Genomic DNA, 21,580 nt, shown 5'->3' with positions numbered 1-21,580 from the left:
TTTTACCTCCAGGTGTTGATGCTGCTCCGGGCCCACTGACATTGCCCTGGGAACTCCATCTCCCAATGAAATTTCTAAGTGTAATTTCAGGCCCCTGGTTGAAATCCTTGAGAGAAAGGGGAGCTGAGCTAGAGCAGTGAAAGGTTTGGACTTCCTGTCTCATCTGTCTCTTAGTACTGAGGATCTTAGCTGGATGCCCTTTGCGTTATTGTACCATTGCCGTGTTAGGTGTGAGTTCAGTTCTGTCACTCTGAGCCCAAGTGAAGAACTCAAATCTGGCATGCCGTATAAAGCAAATAGTGTGAAGAATGGGGCCTTGCATTATTTTGCAGCTGCCTTTTGGCGGGGGTGGGGGGGGGGGAGCCTTGACTTCTAGCAGCATTTGATGATTTTTGTGGATCTAAATACTTCCCCCAGAGCCATTCAAGCTACCAGCATGACCTCATTAAACACACAGTTGGGAAGAGATGGGCACAGTCCTGTGAGCTGGCTCCAGCACCCACTGCAGTGTCCTCCTATATGTTATCCATTGCATTCCAGCTGCCTGCTGCCTGGGGTGTTGGGGCCAAGGGACAGACCTATTGCTGAGTTGTGTACACGCAGTCTGCTTCTTTCCCTGCTTCACTTGCCGCTGTCCTGTGAAGTGAGCTACATCTCAGCTTAAGAAACTACTAAATTGGATTCAGAGAAGGCAGTGGAGCAGATCTGGAGCCCTGTAGGGTCCACCTGAAAATCATGGTGGCAGTAAGAGTGCACACCTGGAGATCACAGGGAGCTCCTTGAGGAGCCTTTCGCCCTCTCTGATCCATCTGATTATTGGCTTTCTTACTTAGTTCCCAGCAAATCTACCTTCTAGCAACACCCCATCCTTGATACACATGTACCTGAGTGTCCATACCAGTCGTGTCAGTATAATCTAAACACCCATGCCCTGGTTAGAGTCTAGCAAAGGGCAAGGAAGCCCAACATTTGGTGGCATACCAGGGACAAGCTCAGAACATAATACTCTGTACTACAGTGTACCTCTTCTCTGGAAGTCAGATCCCTGGATTTAATTCAGTTCTTGACCGTGGAGAGATTTGGGTCATTGTCTTCTTGTTCAGTTCTTTTGTTTAGATTGGGGAGGAAAAGTGGCCTTGGGTCCTCAAGGACATGGTACCCCATCCTTGTGGTATCTTGAGGCCTATATGCCTCTCCAGCCAGAAGTGACTGTATAGATTTTGAGATTCTGTCACATAGGTTGTTGAGACACTGTTAGGGTAAGGAAAGGGACTGATGGGGGTACAGGGTTCTAGGCCTTGAAGGCAAGCCAGGATCTGGTTCCTCTCAAGGTTTGTCAGTGCCACAGAGATTTGTTTGATGTTTAACAGGTGCTCCTCTGGTCAGATATGTCCAACTGACTCCCTTAGCACTTCTGGGATTCCCCCTGCTTTCTACACGAGGATGGGTGTGCTTTAAGAGGGCAGACTACATCTGGAAGCTAAAGCCAAAAGGATGGGGGCAGTGGTGTAGTGCTTGTTTAGGGAGAACCGGGTAGGGGTTGGAGGGGATGTTGAGATGAGTCTTCAAGTCTTGGTGTTTACGGTCTTACCTTCTCTGTCTCTTGCAGTAGTATTTTGCCTTTGAGTAACTGTCCCCAGCTCCAGTGCTGCAGGCACATTGTTCCGGGGCCTCTGTGGTGCTCCTGATGCCCCTCACCCACTGTCGAAGATCCCCGGTGGGCGAGGGGGCGGCAGGGATCCTTCTCTCTCAGCTCTAATATATAAGGTAAGGAGGAGGACTCTGGGCTGGAAGGCTTGGAGCAGAGCCCTCTCGGATACCACTGAGCTGCTGCTTAAGGGCAGTAATTGAGGCCCTTTGGTCTTCCCTTAAGCCAGGCCAGTAGGGGATCGGGAAGAACTTTTTCAGTGGAGGCTGCCATGTGGCTTTTGGGGAGTACTAGGAGGGGAGGATATGTGCACCAGCAAACACTGCCATCTTCTCAGCTTGGTGGTCAGCGCTTCAGTGCCAGTTCAGGGTCCTGAGTGGGTGGGAGAATGATGAATGGGAGGGGTGCAAGAACTCTTTTTGGTGTGACTCCTCAGTTTCTCTTGAGGTACCAAGGGCCAGGAGGAGCAGTTTTCCCATTGTCAGAGACTATTAGGCATTCTGCTGTCCATCCCATACTAGCCTGATAGGGGGCGGGCAGGTAGTGTAGCAGGGGGTAATGAGAAGGGGCTTTGCAGCTCCATCATCTGTCATCCTGGCAGCATAGGGTACATCCCAAGAGCTTAAGAGATTGCTGGCAGTCTCTGGCCTGAGAATGATCTGGGCTAGTGCAGTCAGCCCTTTGCTGCCTTTTAATCTCCTGTGGTTGAGGCCCAGAAGTTTAGCTTCTCCCTAAGATTGGCATTGAAAGGTCGCAGGGTGGCTGAGTTCTGGTCTCTTGAGACTGTGCCCAGGGGAGACAACATTGACCCTGCAGTCTACCTGGAAGCAGGCTTTGGTTGAGCTGGGCCCCAGCCAGACCCTCACATATATTTTCATTCGTTGCTAATGTTGCTCTTTCAGAGAGAGAAGGGGAAGAAAGAGCATGACGTTGGGGTGGGGGACACACATGGGCTTAGAATCAGGGAGACTTGGTTTGAGTCTCAACTCTGCCATTTACTAGCTTGGGTCAGTTGCTTAATTGTTCTGGGCCCCAGTGTGTCAGATTTTAAATGGGGATATTAGTAACTATTTCACATACTTGAGGTGGTGATTGAAAAATGGGAAAGCACCTTGCACAGAACTTGGCATCTCATGGACATTTGGTAAATATTTCCTTTCCCATTATGCTGGCTTTTTGCTGCCATCAACTTGTCTTTGTGCCTGATGAGTGATGGATGGCTCTATTTAGCCAGCATGCAGCACTATATTTTCAGTGCTGTTTATCCCATGCTACCCTGAGATTGGCCCAAGAAGACTCCCAGGACCCACCTAGGTTAGGGGGCCTATAATGTGGCCAGAGCGGTAGTGATCTGGTCCTCTGATCTGATCTCCTCCCAGGACGAGAAGCTCACTGTGACCCAGGACCTCCCTGTGAACGATGGAAAACCTCACATTGTCCACTTCCAGTATGAGGTCACTGAGGTGAAAGTCTCTTCCTGGGATGCAGTCCTGTCCAGCCAGAGCCTGTTTGTAGAAATCCCAGATGGATTATTAGCTGATGGGAGCAAAGAAGGGTAAGGAGCAAGTGCTGGGGGAGGGGAAGGAGGGCCCATTCCAGAGAAAGGCATGTGCTTATTGGGGATAACAGATGAATTAGGGAGTCTGCCTTCTTCCCTAGCTCTAGGTTTCCCAAGCAGATAACATTTTGTGCAAGTTATTTTTAGCCAGTAAAACAGGCCTGCCATAGGTTATAGTTAAAGGGAATCATTATCACATTAACCAAATCCCTGTCATTTAATCACCCCTTGGTTTGCTCTTCTCAGCAGACATTAAATCCCCCTTGAGCCACCATACAGTGATGCAGTTCAAAAGGCCAGGAAGCTCTGAGATACAGTGGGATTTCATTAGATTGGGCAAGGCCAGGCCCTCCAAGGCAGTCAGGTGTGTAAGAAACAGTCTTGTAGAGTTCTTTTTTTTTTTTTTTTGGTGTAAGTTTTTTTTTTTTTTTTTTTAATTTTTTTAATTTTGAAGATAGAGTTCTCTTGATGGCCCCTGTCTCTTGAGGAAATCCTTTTAGGCAGTGTTAGGACCCAGAGTCCATCTCAGTAGCAGGTGGTCATCAAACTTGGTGACTTTAGAAGACCCCTGAAAAACCAGGCTGTCTTGCTCGACCCCCTACTGTCTTGTGAACTGTGTTAGTGAAGTTGGTTAACACTGTTAATTTCAGATGAAGAATCCTTACTCCAGTAAGAGATAATTCAGTAACTTTTTTCTTTGGGATTGTGGCTTATTTTTTTCTGAACTCCAGCTCTCGAAATAAGAAACTTCTCCCTGGAGGTTCCTTATTTATAATACTGGCTGTGAGCCTCAGAGAAGCCTTTTTTTGAATGTGGGGGGTGGAAAGTCTAGAGAGGTGGTAGTGGGCCTGAGTTGTTTTCTTTGCTTCTGGCAGATTGTTAGCACTGCTAGAGTTTGCTGAAGAGAAGATGAAAGTGAACTACGTCTTCATCTGCTTCAGGAAGGGCCGGGAAGACAGAGGTGAGGAGTCCAAACAGCCTGAGACCTACTGCCCAGACAGCGGGCAACTAGTGAGGGGAAAAGGGGCTTCTTACTGCGTGAAGTAGGGCTTTTGAGTTTGCCTTATAAACCCTGGGAAATCATAGGGGTGGGAGTGCTTTTGAAGGGTCTATATAAGTAAAGGTCTAGTACTTCTTTATTGTAGCTTTGTTTCTTGTTTGCCTTTGATTTGAACCTACTCTTGGTTTATCAGAATCCTTTTTACACTCTCCTACAGCTCCACTCCTGAAGACCTTCAGCTTCTTGGGCTTTGAGATTGTGCGTCCAGGCCATCCCTGTGTTCCCTCTCGGCCAGATGTGATGTTCATGGTTTACCCCCTGGACCAGAACTTGTCCGATGAGGACTAATGGTCAGAGGATGCTTTGCCCAAGAGCCACAGTGGGGGGAGAGGGGAAGTTAGGCAGCCCTGGGACAGAGGAGGGGGCTCCTTGCTGTCTAGGGAAGGACGCTGAGGGGCTCAGGGTGAGGGTTGCCTATTGTGTTCTCCGAGTTGACTTGTTGAAATTGTTTTCCATAAAGAACAGTATAAACCTATTATTCACATGTAATCACCAATAGTAAATGAAGATGTTTATGAACTGGCATTAGAAGCTTTTTAAACTGCGCTGTGTGATGTGCTCTATCTAGCCTAGGGGAGGACATTGCCTAGACGGGGAGGGACTGTCTGGGTCCAGGGGCAAGGCTTGGGGGGCTGGTGGACGGCACTGTCAGGCTCAGGTTCCCCTGCTGTTGTTGGGCTTTCTTTTTTGGTTTTTAAGACTGTGTATTTTCTTTCCTTGCTTCCTGTCAACCCAGGACTCCTGAATATAGGCTTTTCAGCCCCTGGGCTGTGTCCTTGAGTTTTTCGACACTCTACCTGGGCTCCTCTGTGTGCATTTGTGTCTGGCCTGGAGAAACCAGGTCTCACCCCCTCCTTCTTTACAGCTTAGTGTTGTTCTGGCATTTGGTTAAGCTGGCTTAATCTGTTTAATGTTATCAGTGCATTTCAAATAGGGGCATTGAAGTTCACTCCCACCACCAGGGCTTTCTTTGGGGTGCCTGGGCCTTAAAACACTAGCCAAACTCCCAATTTGCAAATCATAGCCAGGAGTTCTTGCTCCTGGCGTAGGCCCAGGACCCAAGGTGTCTCTTTCCTAGGGTCACAAAGAGTAGAGAGGAAGAGGAATAAGCAACTCAGGGCCTGGGGGTTGTATGGGAATCTGCTCTTAGGGACTGGATGCCTCTGCCTGGCCGAACATAGTGCTGACTGCCCCTCTTCTCAACAGGTTCTGAGTAGTGCCTGAGACCCTGCCCCATAGGGCTTAGGGGTGGGATTGGGGGTGTAGAAGTGGCCTGCCCTTTTCTGTTTTCACTGAACAGCTCATCCTAAGGGGGGAGGAAGGGGGGAGAGATCTAGATTGGGTGAGGGGGGTGGGGGTGTCAGGGAGGCAAGTGTGTTGTGTTACTGTGTCAATAAACTGATTTAAAGTTGTGGTTGGTCTGTTTTTCATTCCTGTACCAGGACCAGCTTTCTACCACTACTCTTTTGAGTCTAGAGCCTAACGTAGCAGGGGTGTGATACATGCTTCTCAGGAAAAGCGCTGCAGTGCATCAGGACAGATAAACCAGCTGAGGCTTCTGGGGCCACCATTATACTGCAAAACACAGTTGCTAGGCGCCTGGGACAAACTGCCAGTACCCCCCTAGAGAGGTATGTACACATCTGCTTCATCCAGAATAGAGTCTATACCCAGGATCCAGGTTGTTCTTAGTGTTTTCCTTTTGTGTAGGAGGCTGGGTCCTGAAACTGGGTTTCGGCTTTTGCATGGAGATGCCTGACATTCCCAATTTCTGGAGGTGTTTGAAGGAAGCAGCACATACCTTCCCTAGAAAGGTGTGGCTGCCATTCCCCTTGCATCACCAGCTGGATGAGTAAGCTCTCAGTGGCACTGTAGGGAGCTAGATTCCCCCCCATCCCCCTTTGAAAGTAGGCTACACGTGGGGAGCTCGAATTCAGAACCCTTAGATCAAGGGTCACATGCTGTACCGATTGAGCTAGCCAGGTGTCCCTTGAATTTTTCAAGCGCTTACTATCATTTTTTTCTCTTTTGCTTCTGTTTTCCCAAGTGATGGACAGGTTTTTCTTCCTATAGCTTTGGAACTATCTGCTGTTGAGCTGTGGCTGTCCTTAGTTTTTCTGAGTCTTTGGCCCATTTTCATAGTATTCTGTGTGGCACTTGTGTTTTCACACTGGCCAAGTTACTAACTTTGGACTCCACCTGATATTCATAAAAATGAGCGCAATACCTCCATCTTCTACAGTATTAGGGGAAGGTCTGGGGCTGGATATTCAATGGAAATGGGAAGGACTTAAATCTGTCCTCCATGGATATAACCCCTAGAGGCAGCGAATGAAAAACGGTCACTGCTGTGAGATACCTACAGCAGCGGTCTGCATGAATGCGGACATTGGCCAAGTTAATGTAGGCAGTTTAGGATTATGTTGAACTCAGACTTGGGGAATCTATAAGACAGGAATAAAGAACCAAGATCAAACGCAGTCCTTCAAACTGATAGGAAACAAACACATTGGAGGTTCTGCTGTCATCTGCTGATGGACCCCCTTCAATACAGCTAGAGTTAGAAGCGTTGAATTGGAAACCCAGGCCCTCAGTTAAGCTTTCCTTTTGGAAAAAGAAATTTTGCTAGATAGGACCCCTGGCAGGAAAGAAATATGGTACCCAAAAGCTGCACTCCAATCAAAAAAGTAACTTAGAAGGTGTTAATATTTTGAGGGGTGATGGAATGGGATAGGGAGGATATGTGAAAGGCAAACTAAGTCTAAATTTAAGAACAGGGACATTAAAAACTTTATTCAATAAATACAACAAATAATTTAAAAATATACTTCAATTCCAAAGCCAATTAAGAAAAGGAAGTAGAGAGAAAGGGGAAAAAAAGGGGAGCAGGAGATCAGAGGAAAAGGAGAAAATTCAAGAGGCAGAACAATGGTTTGGTTGGGCTGTGTTTGAGAATATACCACCCTCTGAAATTCTGATCAAATGCTCTGGACTCACAAATCCTTAGCCCTTGTTCTGATGGGGTAGCCATAGGAGTCCTCCAGCCAGGAATGATTCTCTGGGCTCTGGATCAGAGCACTCTGGAGGCTGGAATTGGGGAGGGGGTGGGAATGTTAGGGGACAGTTTCTCTCTCATTCCTAAAAACCATCCGTTCTAACTCCCAGGCAGTTCAAGTAGTGCAAACTCTTAGCTCCCAGCTGCATAGTTTCACAAGTGAGTGTCCAAAGCCAGGGCCTCCGGGGGGATAGACCTCAGGGTACTGGAGGGGTCCAAAGCCACTTTGGTGAATGGGGTCTAAGGGGGAAGACAGGAGAGGCCAGGGCACAGGATAAAGCCCTGGATAAGCCAGTGGCCAAGCTGGAAAACACCACTGGGCAAGAAAGGGCTCAAGGGCAGGTAGTCTGGACACTGGATTCAACAGTTTGCCATCAGCCAGGGAAGGTGGAGCTGAGGATGCATATGGAGCAGGACCAGGAAGATCAGGAAAGCTGAGGGAAAACAGAAAAGCAGGGAAGGAGGAGGAGGCAGCTCAGCAGCAAACTCCAAGAGAAATAACCAGCAGCCCTCACAGATTTGTGATTGTCTCTTAAAAAGATTTATTTTCTCTTCTTGCCTGAATGTACAAAGGCAAAAAGAGTACAGTTTGTATATATATATATTTATATATATATATATATAAAAAACAAGGAACTTGGTAATGTACACTTTACAGAAGGGAAGAATCAGGAAGACTGAAATTAAATCCAACAGAGCAACGCCAATGGAACAAAAGCTATGAACAGCAACACTGCCCCTCCAGCCCGGGCCTCCAGCTCGCCCCAACCTGCTCCCAATGGGGGGCTGAGCACCAAGGCAAGCGGGTGGGCTGGGGCAAGAGGGGCTGGGGGCGGGGCCTGGGAGGGGCTTGATCCCAGGAGGGGCCCATGGCAGAGGATCATCAGAGAGCTTCCTGGGATGCCCTAGTAGTAAAACAAATGACAAAGGCCCAGAATTATGGGGCCAACTAGCTGCCCAGTTAAATCACAGGGGCAGGAGAGTAGACATTGGGATGGTAACAGGGTACACAGCATAATGAGCAACAAGGGTGACCTCAAAGCCCGTGTACAGTAACTCTAGCCCTTCTACAGTCTCACCCTCCCACCCCCAAAACCACATCCTCTCACCCTCCCCTTGGAGCCCGGAGAGAATATTCAAGAATCACCATTTCATTTCATGGGGTGCCTTCTTAACCATTCTGCCTGTGGTCATTTGACCTGGAGACGTGTGGAGGGAATGAGGTAAGAGAAGGGAACTTTGTACATGTACACATACATGTACAGGCAGGGAAGGGGGATGACGGAAACCGGCACACCTTAAGTGAGGAAGCAGATGTGAACCCTAAACAGCAGCTCTCCCAGCCCTGGCTGTCCTAACTGGGGATGAGGCTCCCTCCCTGTAGGTCCTCTGTGTGGAGCCCCGGTGAACGAGGTTTGTGAAGGGGCAGAGGTGGCTCATAGAGAGCTTTGGTCTGGTGGTCTTGGTCCCAGCAAGCTATTCCAGCCTTTGCTCATGGGGTGGAATCCCTGCTGAGTGTCTCATCTCTCTGAGCAAGTCATGGGTGCCACAGGTACTCCTACCTGTGTGCCTCCTCTCCATAGAGGCTGGAGGTGGACAGCAGATCCTTCACTCAGCACTTGTCAAGGATCTCTGCTTCCTTCGTTGATGCAGCTGCTGCATGTTATTTCAGGGAGGGAAGACTGGACCTGGCAAGGAGCAGGGACCAGGAAAAGACAGTGCTATTCTGCCATTGTTGCTTTCACCTGCTCTTCTGGGAGCTCAGCTCCTACCCTTCTAGGGAGACTTGGATATAAGGATCAGAGAGCCAAATGTTTCTTTGTAAGGAAAAAAAAATTCCCTTCTGCAGAACCCAAGGCTGCCCTGCTAATACAGAAGTTCCTCTTCTCTGTGTTACAGAACCAAGTGGAAGGGGCAGGAATGTGGGGCCAGGCCTGCCCAATGGGAAAGAAAATTACTCCAACGGTTTCTTTACAATATGTACAGAGCACGCTGTAAGCCAGCGCCACAGTTACAAAACACATAACAATATTTAAAAACAAACAGGAACAGAGATGGGCCCTTGGCTCCACCCCACAGGAGTCTGGGAGGGTACAATCAGGCTGAAATTCAGAGTCATCCTCTTGGTGGGGGTGACTCAGGTTAGGTGGGGTGAAGGTGTCCAAACCAACTACTTCCAAGGATGAAAGGGAAGTCACTGCCCAGAGCCCTGCCCTCTGGGTTTAGCAGGAGGCAGAGGGAATGATGGGGAAAAGGGAGGCTGCTTGGGGGCCTGCAAAGTGGTCTAAAACAGTGGGTTTTGGGAAGGATTCAACCCAACTTGAACAAAAACAACTGACATGAAAGCCTAGAGGAGAGGTCTGTAGGTGAAAGGGGCTCCTCTTGGGCAAACGACCCTAAGCCAGGGCTCTTGGAAAGCAGCCTCTGCTGGGCATTGTGCTTATTGTCTTCCACCCCCATGCCCCAGATGGAGTCCGAGCCAAGTCCTTGCTCTTAAATGGTCACTTTGGCACTCTGGTCACAAATACCCTTCTCTAGCCTTAGGCTGGTGTATGTCAGTCTTTCTCAATCCAGAGGGTCAAGGAAAGATAGCCAAGGAGAACAAAGGGATGATACCTCAAAAGCAAAATAAGAGCTAAAGCTCCTCATACCTTGGGGAAGAAGTGACTCCAATAAAGCTACCAAATCATGGTCACTTTCCCAGGGCAAAGAGCATAAAGCTGGGCTGGTAGACTGCATTTCTAAGGAGAGCAGAGAAATGTCTGCTGCCTCATAGCACAGCTCCACTGAGTACACTCTGGCTCTGAGGAGTAATGGCTTGGATGTGTTATCCCAGGGTCTAAGGAACCCGTAACTTTCCATGGCCAGTGGCCCCTAAAACAAAAACGTGTGTTAACAAAGAAACACAGCTGATATTGGCACACATGGGGTTATAGATTGAGCTATATAAAATCATGTACTTGTATACAGAGGAACTGGGCTGTATATATTTGTGGCCCTAAATGAGGAGGATACTCAGATGGCTGAATGGACAGGACACCTCTAAGAACTGCTGGGTGCTCCCAGGGCCTCCCTCCTGGGCCTTGCCCGAAGGTGACCTGGCAGACTCCAAAGCTCCCCATGCTGGGGGGAATACTGTTTTACCTGCCTGAGTCTTAAGAGCCAAGCAGTGGAAAAGAGAAGGAGAGATCAGCATGGGGATCCCCCTGGGAAAGGCACCAAGGGGTAAGGAGGAGAGAGAGAAAAGGGCAAGGAGTTGGGGGCTTAGAAGCAGCAGGACTTAGTGGGGATGCAGGTTCTTTTTCACAGACTCCATTCATGCTCCAGCTCACTCCCAAGTATCCCCGGGGAGCCCTGTGCTGGTGTTGGGACCTCAGCCCTCTGCCTGACAGGTATCCCAGGGCCATGGTGAGGCAAATGCCTTGGTCTTCCTTTCCAGGCTAGGCTCTGAGCATTTATATGTGCTCACATGAGAGGGGAGAAGTCTTCATGGGTGAAGACTTTGTTTTCACAAGTACAGAGAAAACAGCCCCCAATTTCTTTCCTGAGATTCTAATTCCTCCACATGCTGCCAGTTCCCAGAGCCCAAACTGCTGGGGAGATGCAGGATCTGGTGATTGTGGTAATGACAGTGACAGGGGTATGGCTGCTGTGCTGTCTTCAGACCTTACCCAGTACTTGTGAGTCCCTCCCTGGGAGTGGGGGTTGGCACTGCTCTGGCAGCTGACCAGGGGCTTGGGGAACGGAGCAGTTACTTCTCTGGGCTGAGGCCATGTTCCCCTGGTTGCTCCCCGTGCCTTCATCTCCACAGAGGCCACAACAGTCTCAACTGTGGCCGAGAGAATAAATATTTTTGCTAAGTACCAGCTCTCCAGCTCCTGAGGAAGAGGGAGGGTTGGGGAGTCCAGGGATCTGGTGGAGGTGAGATAGCCAAGGGTCTGCCTTCGGTCATGGTGGGAACGGCAAACAGGATGATCAACACCATTTAACTGATGTCTAAATGGCACCTCCAGCACCTCCTTGGGCGAGCCAGTCCGGGCCCGTGAAGCTGACTTTATCCGGGCACTTGGTGTTCTGCAAGGGAAACATGGACAGATAACCAGGCACTCAGCCTTTTGGTGTAACAACCACAAGGTGGCGCTCCGAGAAAACGAACTGCAGGGAGGCCACTCCTGGCCCCAAGGGGACACCTGTGTTCCACAGCTCTCCTCAGACGCACATGGCTTAATGGGAGGCTTGTACAAGAGGCCTGGCCGGCGGTCCACCATTTCCAGACCACTGACCCCACATGGCTTTCCCTCACTTAGGCTCCACAGGGATTCTGTGATACCTATCAACTATCCCTGTTCTAGGTGTTGTCCCCAATTAAAAAGTGACTTACCATTCTCACCTCCGCGGGGGTGGGTAGAGTGAGGGAGTGGAGCCTTGCTGGCTGGCAACAATGGCTGTAGAAGAAAGCCCTGAGTGAGAGAGGACGGCATGTTTAGTGTAACTCTCCCAGAACTCTCTGATTAAACACTTTCTCATTATTAGATGGGAGGGTATTGGGAGGAGTTTCTCCTTAAATTCCTGGCTCCACTGAGTTTTGGGGTGCTGACAGAATAAAATCTGATACTTGGCCAGAGAGAGTGGCTGCGGCTAGTGTAGTAAAGCTCTATTTTTCAGCTGCTTGTTTCTCTCTGGCTGTGGGAACACCTGGTCCTTATTCTTCTGAATATCAAAGCCAATTTTCTAGAGTAGTTTGAGAGTCCCTAAGCTCCAAGGGAAGAAATAAATGTCATATGCTTCAATGACTGTCTGAAGAAGGCTAAGATCCTGGGCAGATTAGAAGCTCAACAAGAGACAAAAAAAAAAGGATTCTTGCTGGGGGTCCTGTGCTGTGGGCAATGCTACTATGCTACTGGGATGGAGTCAAAAAGATAGGTGGTGGTGGGGTGGCACCTGGCTGGCTTAGTCAGTAGAGCATGAGACTCCTGATCTTCAGGTTGTGAGTTCAAGTCCCATGTTGGGTGTAGCGACTACTTAAAAATCTTAAAAAAAAAAAAAGAAAAAAAAAAAGAAAAGTAGGGGAAGGAGGCTTACCTGCTGCGTAGGGTAAGTTGTACTGCGCTGGGAGCAACGAGTACCCCAAGTGGTGGTGGTGGTGATGTGTGGACATCAGGCGCTGAGAAGGGGAGGTGCGGGGCCGGTCTACACTTCTTTCACCCCCGCCTGCTCCCCCGACGCTGCTACAGCTGCCACCACCCCCAACCACCCCACAGCCTCCCCGATCTCTCTCCTGAGACGTTTTATCACTTATCTGGAAAAAAAAAAAGCAGACACAAAGCACTGTTGTGAGACACACACACGACAGCAAGATGCTCTGAGCCCACGCTGTGATTCCTTACAAACGCAGGACACCTAAGAATCATGGAGTTGCCTGGTGACGCCAGCGTCAGAGTCGGCCAGGCTGCACTGTAGTTAAGACCTGCGCTTGCCCACCTTCTCCCAGAGCCTGGATCTGGCCTTCCTGGGTTCTGGGAGCAGCCAGTGCCACTTACCGTGGGAGACTTGCTCTTGTAGTGACTGGCGTGCTGCTGCAAGATGTCCAGGGCTTTGGACTCTGAGCTGGATTTACAACTGACACTGGGGCTGGCTCGTGCCTTGTCAGCATCTTCACCCCCTGAGACTTTGCTGCCATATGGGGAGAAAGAGTAGCTGGAAGGTAGGTAGGAACCTGGGGAAGGAGAAATAAAGCAGTCAATGAGAGAAGTAAAAGAAAGAAGCTCTGCTTTGGTGAGCCCGGTTAGGGCAGGCATCAGCTTTCCTAGGCAGAGGCTGAGATATTTCCCCCTACGGTGTCTTCAGGCTGAAACTTTTAGTTTGTCCTTTCTTTACTGAGCTCTAGAGGCAAAACTAGCTAAGGGATATTAGGAACAGGGTCCTCAACTTTTGGGGAGTCAGCTTCGCTAGAGCCCTCGTGATTCATCTTGGACGGGCATTACGGTGAAGTGGAAAGATCATAGGATTTGGAGTCAGACAACCTTGGTTTTGAATGCACCTGTCTTGAGACTTACCAGCTGGGTAGCCTTAAGCAAATTAACAACCCTTCTGAGCTTCAGTTTCTTTCCCATCAAAATGAAGACACCAATACTTATTCCATAGGGAAGATGAAATAAGATAATGCACATAAACCACCTAGCACAGTGTCTGGCCCAGAGCAGGCGCTCAGCAAGTGGAAATATTATTTTTATATGGACAGATGGGGTAATAGGGAGAAAGGAACACCACAGGTGACACAATTTCCTAGCTCTGTTTGAAAAGCTTACTGGTGCCTTATAACGTTCTGCCAGGGTATCAAGACTGTTTAGGCTGCTCTCCAATAGGGAGGTGGGAGCTCTGAGGAGTGAAAGAAGTGCTCTCTCACCCCAGAAGCATCCCACATGGCTCTTCGGGCAACAGAAACCAGTGAGTGGAGTTGAGGACCATTTTCTTCCAACAAGTTAAATATGTACACCCCTACAATGTGCCCTTCCCCAAGAAGTCATGGGCAGCAGTATAAAGAGCTTATTTTTCCCAAGCTGAATGTTTTCTATTGGACTTCCCCTCCATTCTGATTTCAAACAGCTCTTCCTCTCTCCCACTGCCTTCCAAACCTTGCAGCTGAACCTGTCTTATAAATGAATACATGCATTGCCCTGGTTTGAATTTTATTTGTTCCATGTGTCTCTCCTGCTACGATTAAGTTGAAGCTCCTTAAGAAGAACTAGCCCTGTTTCTTTTGTATTTCTACATTGCAAAATGTAGAGTATGTGTTTAAAACAGTTCCAGCTGAGAGAAGATGGCAGTGGTTTAGTGGGAGTTTTGCCTTCAGTTATCCAGGAAAATGGACTACAGAGGCAAGACTCTAGCTGGAGCAAGGGAGGGAGAGGCGGTCTCACAGATTGTAGTTTGGGTCATTCAAGGAGCTTGGGGCTAGACTGACCACTCACAGAATGTTACATTCAAAACAGGACAGTCATCTATCTGAGTTTCAATAAGCGTTAGGGCCTGGGGTGCCTGGGTGGCTGAGTTGGTTAAGCATCCAACTTCGGCTCAAGCCATGATCTCACAGTTCGTGAGTTCGACCCCCATGTCAGGTTTTCTGCTGTCAGTGCAAAGCCCACTTCACATCCTCTGTCCTCTTCTCTCTCTCTGTCCCTCTGCCATTCTCACTCACTCTCTCAAAAGTAAATGAACACTAAAAAAAAAAAAAAAAAAGCCTTAGAGCCATGCAAGAAAACTCTGGATCTGAAATCTGTGCTTCATTTCCCCTCCCCGTTAATAGAGCACAAGTGGGAAGAAGGGTGCTGTACCTGGGTAGTTCTGCATCATCACAGCAGGCATGCCCCTGTAGCTGGGGTGGTTGGGGTCATAGGACTGGCTATAGGAGTAGCCGTGCATGTAAGGGATGTAGGACTGGTGCTGGGTGAGGGGGGAGGACACAGGCACATGGACACTTGGCCGGGGCTCCTTGCTCCCGAGGCGGGATTCCTCAGACGTGGGCAGCTTGCAGTCACTACTTGTGCTTTCCTTCCCATCCTCCTTGGGGGCAGAGTCCTTACTCCGATTCCTTTCTTCCTTCAATTTGCGGTCCCGCTCCTCTTTCCACCGCTCATCCTCTGACTTGATGTCCGAGTACTTGGCAGGATAGACATACGTCCACATCCGGGGCTCTGCTTCCTACAACAGTCACAGAATGAGCACTGAGTGTTGTATAGGTAAGAGAGAGACTTCAAGCTCGAGGTCGCAGCAGAAACACCGGAGCAGCTAATACTAGACACCGGGGCAGAATATTTACAATTAACTCTGGTCCCTCCTGCTTTTTTAAAAAAGCCTGCCCCCCTCCTTGCCCAAAAGGAAACAAGATGTGGAGAAGGAAAAGGAAAATCCATCAGTGGGTCTTCTCTAGGAGAGAATATGCATTCTGGGGAAAGGAGTCCTTGAATAGAAGAAGTTGCTCCTTTTCCAAGGAATTTCAGGTTGTTTCACTTCTTTAGAGGAAGCTCCGGAGCAGAGAGGTGTGAGTGTTGCCCAGCTCAGAGGAGGGAGGTCTAACTGTGGCACTAAGAAGAAAGGGAAGACTTTCTAAATCTCATGAGCAGAGCATGATGTGAGACCAAGTTCTCAGTTCTAAGTTTACCTATAAAATCTTTTTTCTTCTTTTTAAATTTTATTTATTTAAGTAATCTCTACACTCAATGTGGCTTGAACTTGCAGCCCTGAAATCAAGAGTCGCATGCTCCACCGACCGAGCCAGCCAGGTACCCCTCTATAAGACCTTTTTGAAAGTAACACAGTCTGAGTAGTAACTTACTCTAGAAAATGGAGAGATCACCATTCCACACAACCAAATAGTGGAAGAAACACCGACTAGGAACTGAGATACCTGGGTTCTAATCGTGGCTCTGCTAGTGAAGTCACAAGTTACCCTACACAAATCAAGCTAACTTACCTTGGTCTCTCTTGTCAAATGGGAAAAACACCTTCTACTGACGTAACCTTGCTTTTTAAAAACATGAAAATGATTTACAAAGGTAAAGAATCTTTAAAATTATAGATTTCTCCCGCCAATCTGTATTCTGCTGACACCCTACATAAGGAGAGCCCGGACTTGTGAGAAAGAGACAAAGACTATCAAACAGTGTTTGGGTTTCCTCCCAGAATAGTTACCTGTCGGTACCAGAGTATTGGATCCACCTCTGCCTGTCGGCCACACTCAGCACCTGTCTTAGCCTCAGAGGCCTCCTTGCCTAGGTGGCTGGCCTCACTCAGCTTCACTTTAAGTCCTTCTGGGGCCTGGTTGGGCAGTTTGGAGGAGTCGTCTAACTTGGGAATAATGACTGATTTGGCAGGGTCAGCCCCTGGCTCCTTGGCCTTCCCGGGTCCTGACTTGACCAGGTCTGTCAGGCTGGGGGCCTTGGTGAGAGTTGGGGGAATCGACGGCTTTTGCTTCCATTCTTCCTTGAGTGCCGCCTCCCGCTCCTTTAGGCCCAACTCCACCTTCTTGTCCAGTCCCCGCTGCTGCTGCTCCAAGCTCTGCCGTTTCTGCTGTTCCTCATATTGCTGCCGGTAGGCTGTGTTAGTGCTCAGGAGGTGGGTGTGGTAACTCTGGTCGCTGTAGCCATACGGGGGCACGTAGGCATACTGGTTGTAGTACAGAGACTGCATGTACATGTTGGGACGCTGCTGGATGACGGAAGGCTGCTGACTGGAACTGCTCAGCTCTGGTTTCTTCTCGTCACAGACATCGTTCTTCACTTTCCCCTCTACGCTCTCTTGCTCCTCATCCTTTTTTGTCTTCAGAGCTTGGCTCTCCACTCCTGCCTGGCTGCTGGGGTTCAGAGCCCCTGGGCTAGACTGTGCATAACTCGGAGAGTAGTAACTCTCAAAGCCTTGATAATATGGCGAGTCTTTGCTCTGTGGTTGAGGGGGAAAAAGAGTTTTCTTAGCCCCTTCCTTAATCAACTGTTCAGGGTCCTTTGATTTGACGCTGTCCACTTTGCCCTCCCCATCCTCCCCAGCATCAGATATGTCGGAGTATGCAGGGCTGTTGGTTTTGACCGAGTTGGCTTCGGCTCCGTTCTGGGTCACTACATGTAAGGGAGTCAGGGGCTGGGTAGGAGTAGTGCTGTCTATGCGGCTACTGCCTCCAATTGAAGGGCTGGGGGCATTGTCCGTGAAGCTGTAGATCTTGTCAGCTTCTGCCTTGATGCTAGCCAGTCGGCTCTGGTGGGGGTCTGATGAGCCATTCAGGAGCCCCTCCATTTTCATCCCATCTCCCGAGGAGTCCCTGAACGGGCTTTTGCCTTCTTCTGCTCGACACACCTTCCCAGGGGTCAGAGGACTTTCGAGTTCCTTTGAGGACTCCTTCTTTTTTTTGTCTTTCTTTTTCTTGTCCTTGGCTGGGGTCAAGGCAGGGTTGACTGTGAAAGGTTCTCCCATCACAGTGGGCTTGGGCTGAATAGGCTTGAGTTGGGGGCTGTTGGGCATGGCTTGGACCACTGTGGTGGTCAAGCCTGAGGAGGAGCCTGGGCTTGCTGCTGTGAAGGTGGCTGTCTGGAAGGTGTAGATTTGCTGTGGAGGGATGGCAGGGGCAATAGGCCGCGCTGACTTTAAGCTTTTGGAAGGAATCTTTTCAGGCTTCAAACTAGAGGGTTTTTTACATTTTTCTTTTTCCATACACTTCCTTTCTAAAGAATCAAAGGCATCATTGCTTGTTTCATCCATTACTGAGGGTCCATCATCAGAGCCATCATTAGATAAGGCCCCAAGGTCTGTGTCCCCTTCCCCACTAAGCTTTTTCTTACACAGGCCTTTTGTGCTGAATTTGCTTGAAGGAGAAGGGCTGTGGGGCTCTACGAGCCGAACTTTGGGGGTAGCTGAACGGGCAGGGGACAAGGAACCTTTTTGTGAGACGGATGCACCATTGCAGCTCCCAAGGTCTGCATGGAGGGTGGGCTCCTCTCCATATTCACTGTCTCCATCTGCTTCCGGCTTGCTGTCATCGTCTGTGTGGGCATGAGCTTGGTGGTACTTAAGTCCATTGATGTGCTTATACTTTTTGTTGCAGTTTGGGTGGGGACAGTCAATCAGGACTGGGGAGGGACAATTTCTGTCTAGAACAGTGGGTTCAACCTTGGTCCCAGGGAGGGGACCAGTGGCTGAGCCCATGGAATTCGTACGGACACGCTTGCTCCCTTTGGAGTCCTCTGAGCTGGAATTCAGCTCCATGTCTGAAAGCGGTTTGTTTTTCCGCTTATTAGCTGAGGAAGGGCTGGCCTTGACATCCTCAGAGGTGCTACTGGCAGGTGGGCGATGCTCTGAAGAATTTTGGCTGCCCCGACGGCCTTTGCTATTGGCTCCTGCTCGGGTTTTGCTGCTGCTGCTGGTCCCTTTGCTGTCAGAGGCAGTGGCCATCTCATTGACAGGTGTGTTACTGTTGGGACGCATGCGTTTGCCTCTACCCCGGCCGTTGCGCATTTCCAAGTCACTGGTGGGGGAGTCACAGAACCTTGGCAAAGGGCAAACACAACAAGATATTGTTAAGAAGAGAAAACACCTTCAAACCAGTTTAGGTGCCTCCAGAACTGTCCGGATGGTAACTATCATTTTCAATGAATATGACTTGTTAAAGGAACTTTTGAAACCATGGGAACTGCGTTAAGTGGTGAGCTCCTAGGGTGCTATCTGCATGTTAGCTGTACATCATTCCCCAACATTTGAGTTCCCCAAACCCTGGCAAACTGGGAATAAGCTGTAAAGTGCCATTCACTGCGATGTCAACCTGAAAGAACCCACATAGTCCAGTGTTCTTAAAACTGCAAATGTTCTTGAGGTTAAACTCCTGAGAAAAAGCTACTATCAAAAAGCATCATCAATAAATGTTTGTTCACCCGTAGGCGGACTCGATGGCCTTAGTCTCAAGGTGACTACTGGTAGAAGCCAGAATTCAATAATTTCACCCAAAGGCTTAAACAGGATCTCCTCCCCATTCCTACCCAACCCACCAACACCTAATTGATTTATTCTTGAATGCAGTGCCTTCCTCATCTCTACACCATCATAGTCTTGAAAAGCTAGGTGTCTTAAAAGCTATCCAACTCTAACAGGAAGAAGGGATAAGAAGGGATCACCGATTAGACTGGTTCAGACTAATATTCACCAAAAAGCTGTAAAGTGCTTACCTGGGGGGTGCCCAATCATGCCGCGTGCAGTCAAGAAGTGTGCCTACATAGGTCTTATTCCTCCATGTTACATTTACCACCAACATCCCTGGAAGACAAGAAGATTCAGATACAGACAAGGGAAACCCTGCTGGCCACTGAGAGGAATACTTTTCATTTGAGGAGCATCCTGGTTCCTGGAGGAGGATTTAGGGTTGCCCTGGGTCCCCATGAGACAAGCAGGACTGGGCCAAAATACCATTATGGAAACTGCCTACTTAGCTCAATGGATTTATAAGATTTAGTGCCATACTTACATCAGATTTCTCTTTTAAAGTATCATGGTTACAAAAAGCACTCTTTACTGTATTTTCAAACTTTGCATATTGATGGGATCATGCTGGGGTGTAACTTAAGTTACTTAAGTAAAGTTAACTTAAGTTTCTCACATAACATTACAAACTTGAGATTTATCTATGTTGACATGAAAAGCTTAATTAACTTATTTTAACTGTGCTCATGAAGGACACTGTATGATTTGACCATAATTTACACATTCTCCTACCGATGGGTATTTAGGGTATTTTGAGCATTTCACTCGGGAATGATTTCACAATGAACACTCCTGTCATGTTCATATTATTAAATAATGCTTTTGGGTGGATAATATAGTCATATTCCAAAATTCAAACAGTAGCAGACAAACCCCAATATAAATGAAGTGTTTCCTCCTATCCCTGTTTTGCAGCCTTCTGGTGCCTCCATTCAGAAATATCCATGGATATCCATGTGTTCCTCCAGAGATATTTTATACATTTATAAGCAAATATGCTTACATGTTCTTCCTCAAATGGTAGCAATATACAATGTTCTGTACACTTTTTTCATATATATGAAATCTAAATACTTTTTGAATCATTCTCTATCAGTACACATACAACTACTTCACTCTTTTCAATGGCTGCATTTGAATGATTGCAAATCATGCCACAGTTTATTTAATCAGTCCCCTGTTGACAGACATTTAGGCTGTTTCACTACTTTGTTATTATAAATAATGCAAAAATAACCCTGTACAAATGCTTTACCTTACTTACACGAGTATGTCTCTAAGATGTAATTCCTGTAAGTAAAATTAATCATGGAGCACTTAAATAAATTTTTAAAAATCCAAATATATTTATTTTGAGAGAGACAGAGTGTGAGCAGGGGAGGGGCAGAGACTCCCAAGCAGGCTCCCTGTCAGCACAGGGCCCGATGTGGGGCTTGAACTGACCAAACTGTGGGATCATGACCTGAGCCGAAATCAAGAGTTGGACACTCAACTGAGACACCCAGGTGCCCCTGTATTTGGATTTTTGATAAACACTGCCAAATTGCAAAGAAGATTCACCTATTTATACACTCATCAGCAGTGCACGGTAACACCAGCTGTGTTTTTCCTTTGGCAACACAGTGTTCTCAAACTTGTTGATCTTTGCCAACCTGACAGGAGAAAAACAGTGTTTTATGTAGTTTTAATGAAATGTTTCCTATGATAAGTCTGTGTATCATTTCATTTTAAGACATCATTATGAAATGTATTTCCTTTCTAGTGAATTGTCTCTTTATATAAAGCTTTCCTCATTTTTCTACTGAATTATATAGTCTTTTTCTTATTTGTAACTCTTAATACACCAGAGTGAGCCTTTTGTCTGTTGTACAAATCAAGTATTCCCCCCTGGTTTGTCATTTGCTAATGGTGGTTAAGGCTATGCAGAAATTATTTACCTTTTTTTAAAGTAATCTCTATAGCCAATGTGGGGCTCAAACTCATGACCCTGAGATCAAGAGTCACATGGTCTTCCAACTGAGCCAGTCAGATGCCTTGAAATGATTTACTTTTGTTTTTACATTTATCAATCTTTTATGGCTTCAGAGTTTTCTTGTCATATTTCAAAAGGCTTTCCTCGGGGCGCCTGGGTGGCTCAGTCGGTTGAGCATCCGACTTCAGCTCAGGTCACGATCTCACGGTCCGTGAGTTCGAGCCCCACGTCAGGCTCTGGGCTGATGGTTCAGAGCCTGGAGCCTGCTTCCAATTCTGTGTCTCCCTCTCTCTCTGCCCCTCCCCCGTTCATGCTCTGTCTCTGTCTCAAAAATAAATAAACGTTAAAACAAAACAAAACAAAACAAAAAAGGCTTTCCTCATTTCATCACTTCATTAACAGTTTTTCTTATGATTTCTTTTAGTACTTTTATAATTTTTATTTTTTTAACATTTATTTATTTTTGAGAGACGGAGAGAAACACAGCATGAGAGGGGGAGGGGCAGAGAGAGAGGGAGACACAGAATCTGAAACAGGCTCCAGGCTCTGAGCTGTCAGCACAGAGCCTGATGCAGTGCTCGAACCCACAAACTGTGATATCATGACCTGAGTCAAAGTCGGTCGCTTAACCAACTGAGCCACCCAGGAGCCCCATATAGTTTGATTTTTTATATTTACATCTTTAAAAAAATATTTATTTTTGAGAGAGAGCGCGAGCGAGCATGCATGCAGGGGAGGTGCAGAGGGAGAGGGGGACAAAGGATCTGAAG

At 47.9% G+C, this 21,580-nt stretch overlaps 2 protein-coding genes across 2 annotated transcripts in view; one reads left to right on the top strand and one right to left on the bottom strand.

Annotated features, from left to right (window-relative positions):
• The first annotated feature begins 467 nt into the window (after positions 1-467).
• On the top strand, positions 468-4,811 carry OAZ2 (ornithine decarboxylase antizyme 2). Its single transcript, XM_086708551.1, is given in 6 exon segments — positions 468-481; positions 1,610-1,685; positions 1,687-1,767; positions 3,028-3,203; positions 4,082-4,167; positions 4,424-4,811. Coding segments are annotated over 6 exon segments (564 nt in total). The 3' UTR covers positions 4,555-4,811.
• Positions 4,812-7,839: 3,028 nt separating this feature from the next.
• ZNF609 (zinc finger protein 609) overlaps positions 7,840-21,580 on the bottom strand; it is a 212,236-nt gene continuing 198,495 nt past the window's right edge. Inside the window, exons 4-10 of the mRNA XM_086710928.1 lie at positions 19,027-19,114; positions 16,013-18,353; positions 14,656-15,022; positions 12,862-13,037; positions 12,404-12,620; positions 11,703-11,781; positions 7,840-11,395 (exon numbers count right to left, since the gene is read on the bottom strand). Coding sequence (XP_086567054.1) covers positions 11,708-11,781; positions 12,404-12,620; positions 12,862-13,037; positions 14,656-15,022; positions 16,013-18,353; positions 19,027-19,114 — 3,263 coding nt within the window. The 3' untranslated portion in view covers positions 7,840-11,395; positions 11,703-11,707. The remainder of the gene's footprint in view (positions 11,396-11,702; positions 11,782-12,403; positions 12,621-12,861; positions 13,038-14,655; positions 15,023-16,012; positions 18,354-19,026; positions 19,115-21,580) is intronic.

This window comes from Puma concolor, chromosome B3 (genome assembly GCF_028749965.1).
Source record: "Puma concolor isolate L17-30 chromosome B3, mPumCon1.1.hap2, whole genome shotgun sequence".
In the NCBI taxonomy this organism is placed as follows: Eukaryota; Metazoa; Chordata; class Mammalia; order Carnivora; family Felidae; genus Puma; species Puma concolor.
Note: the sequence above shows the minus strand (reverse complement) of the source record. Positions and strands in the feature narration are given on the sequence as shown.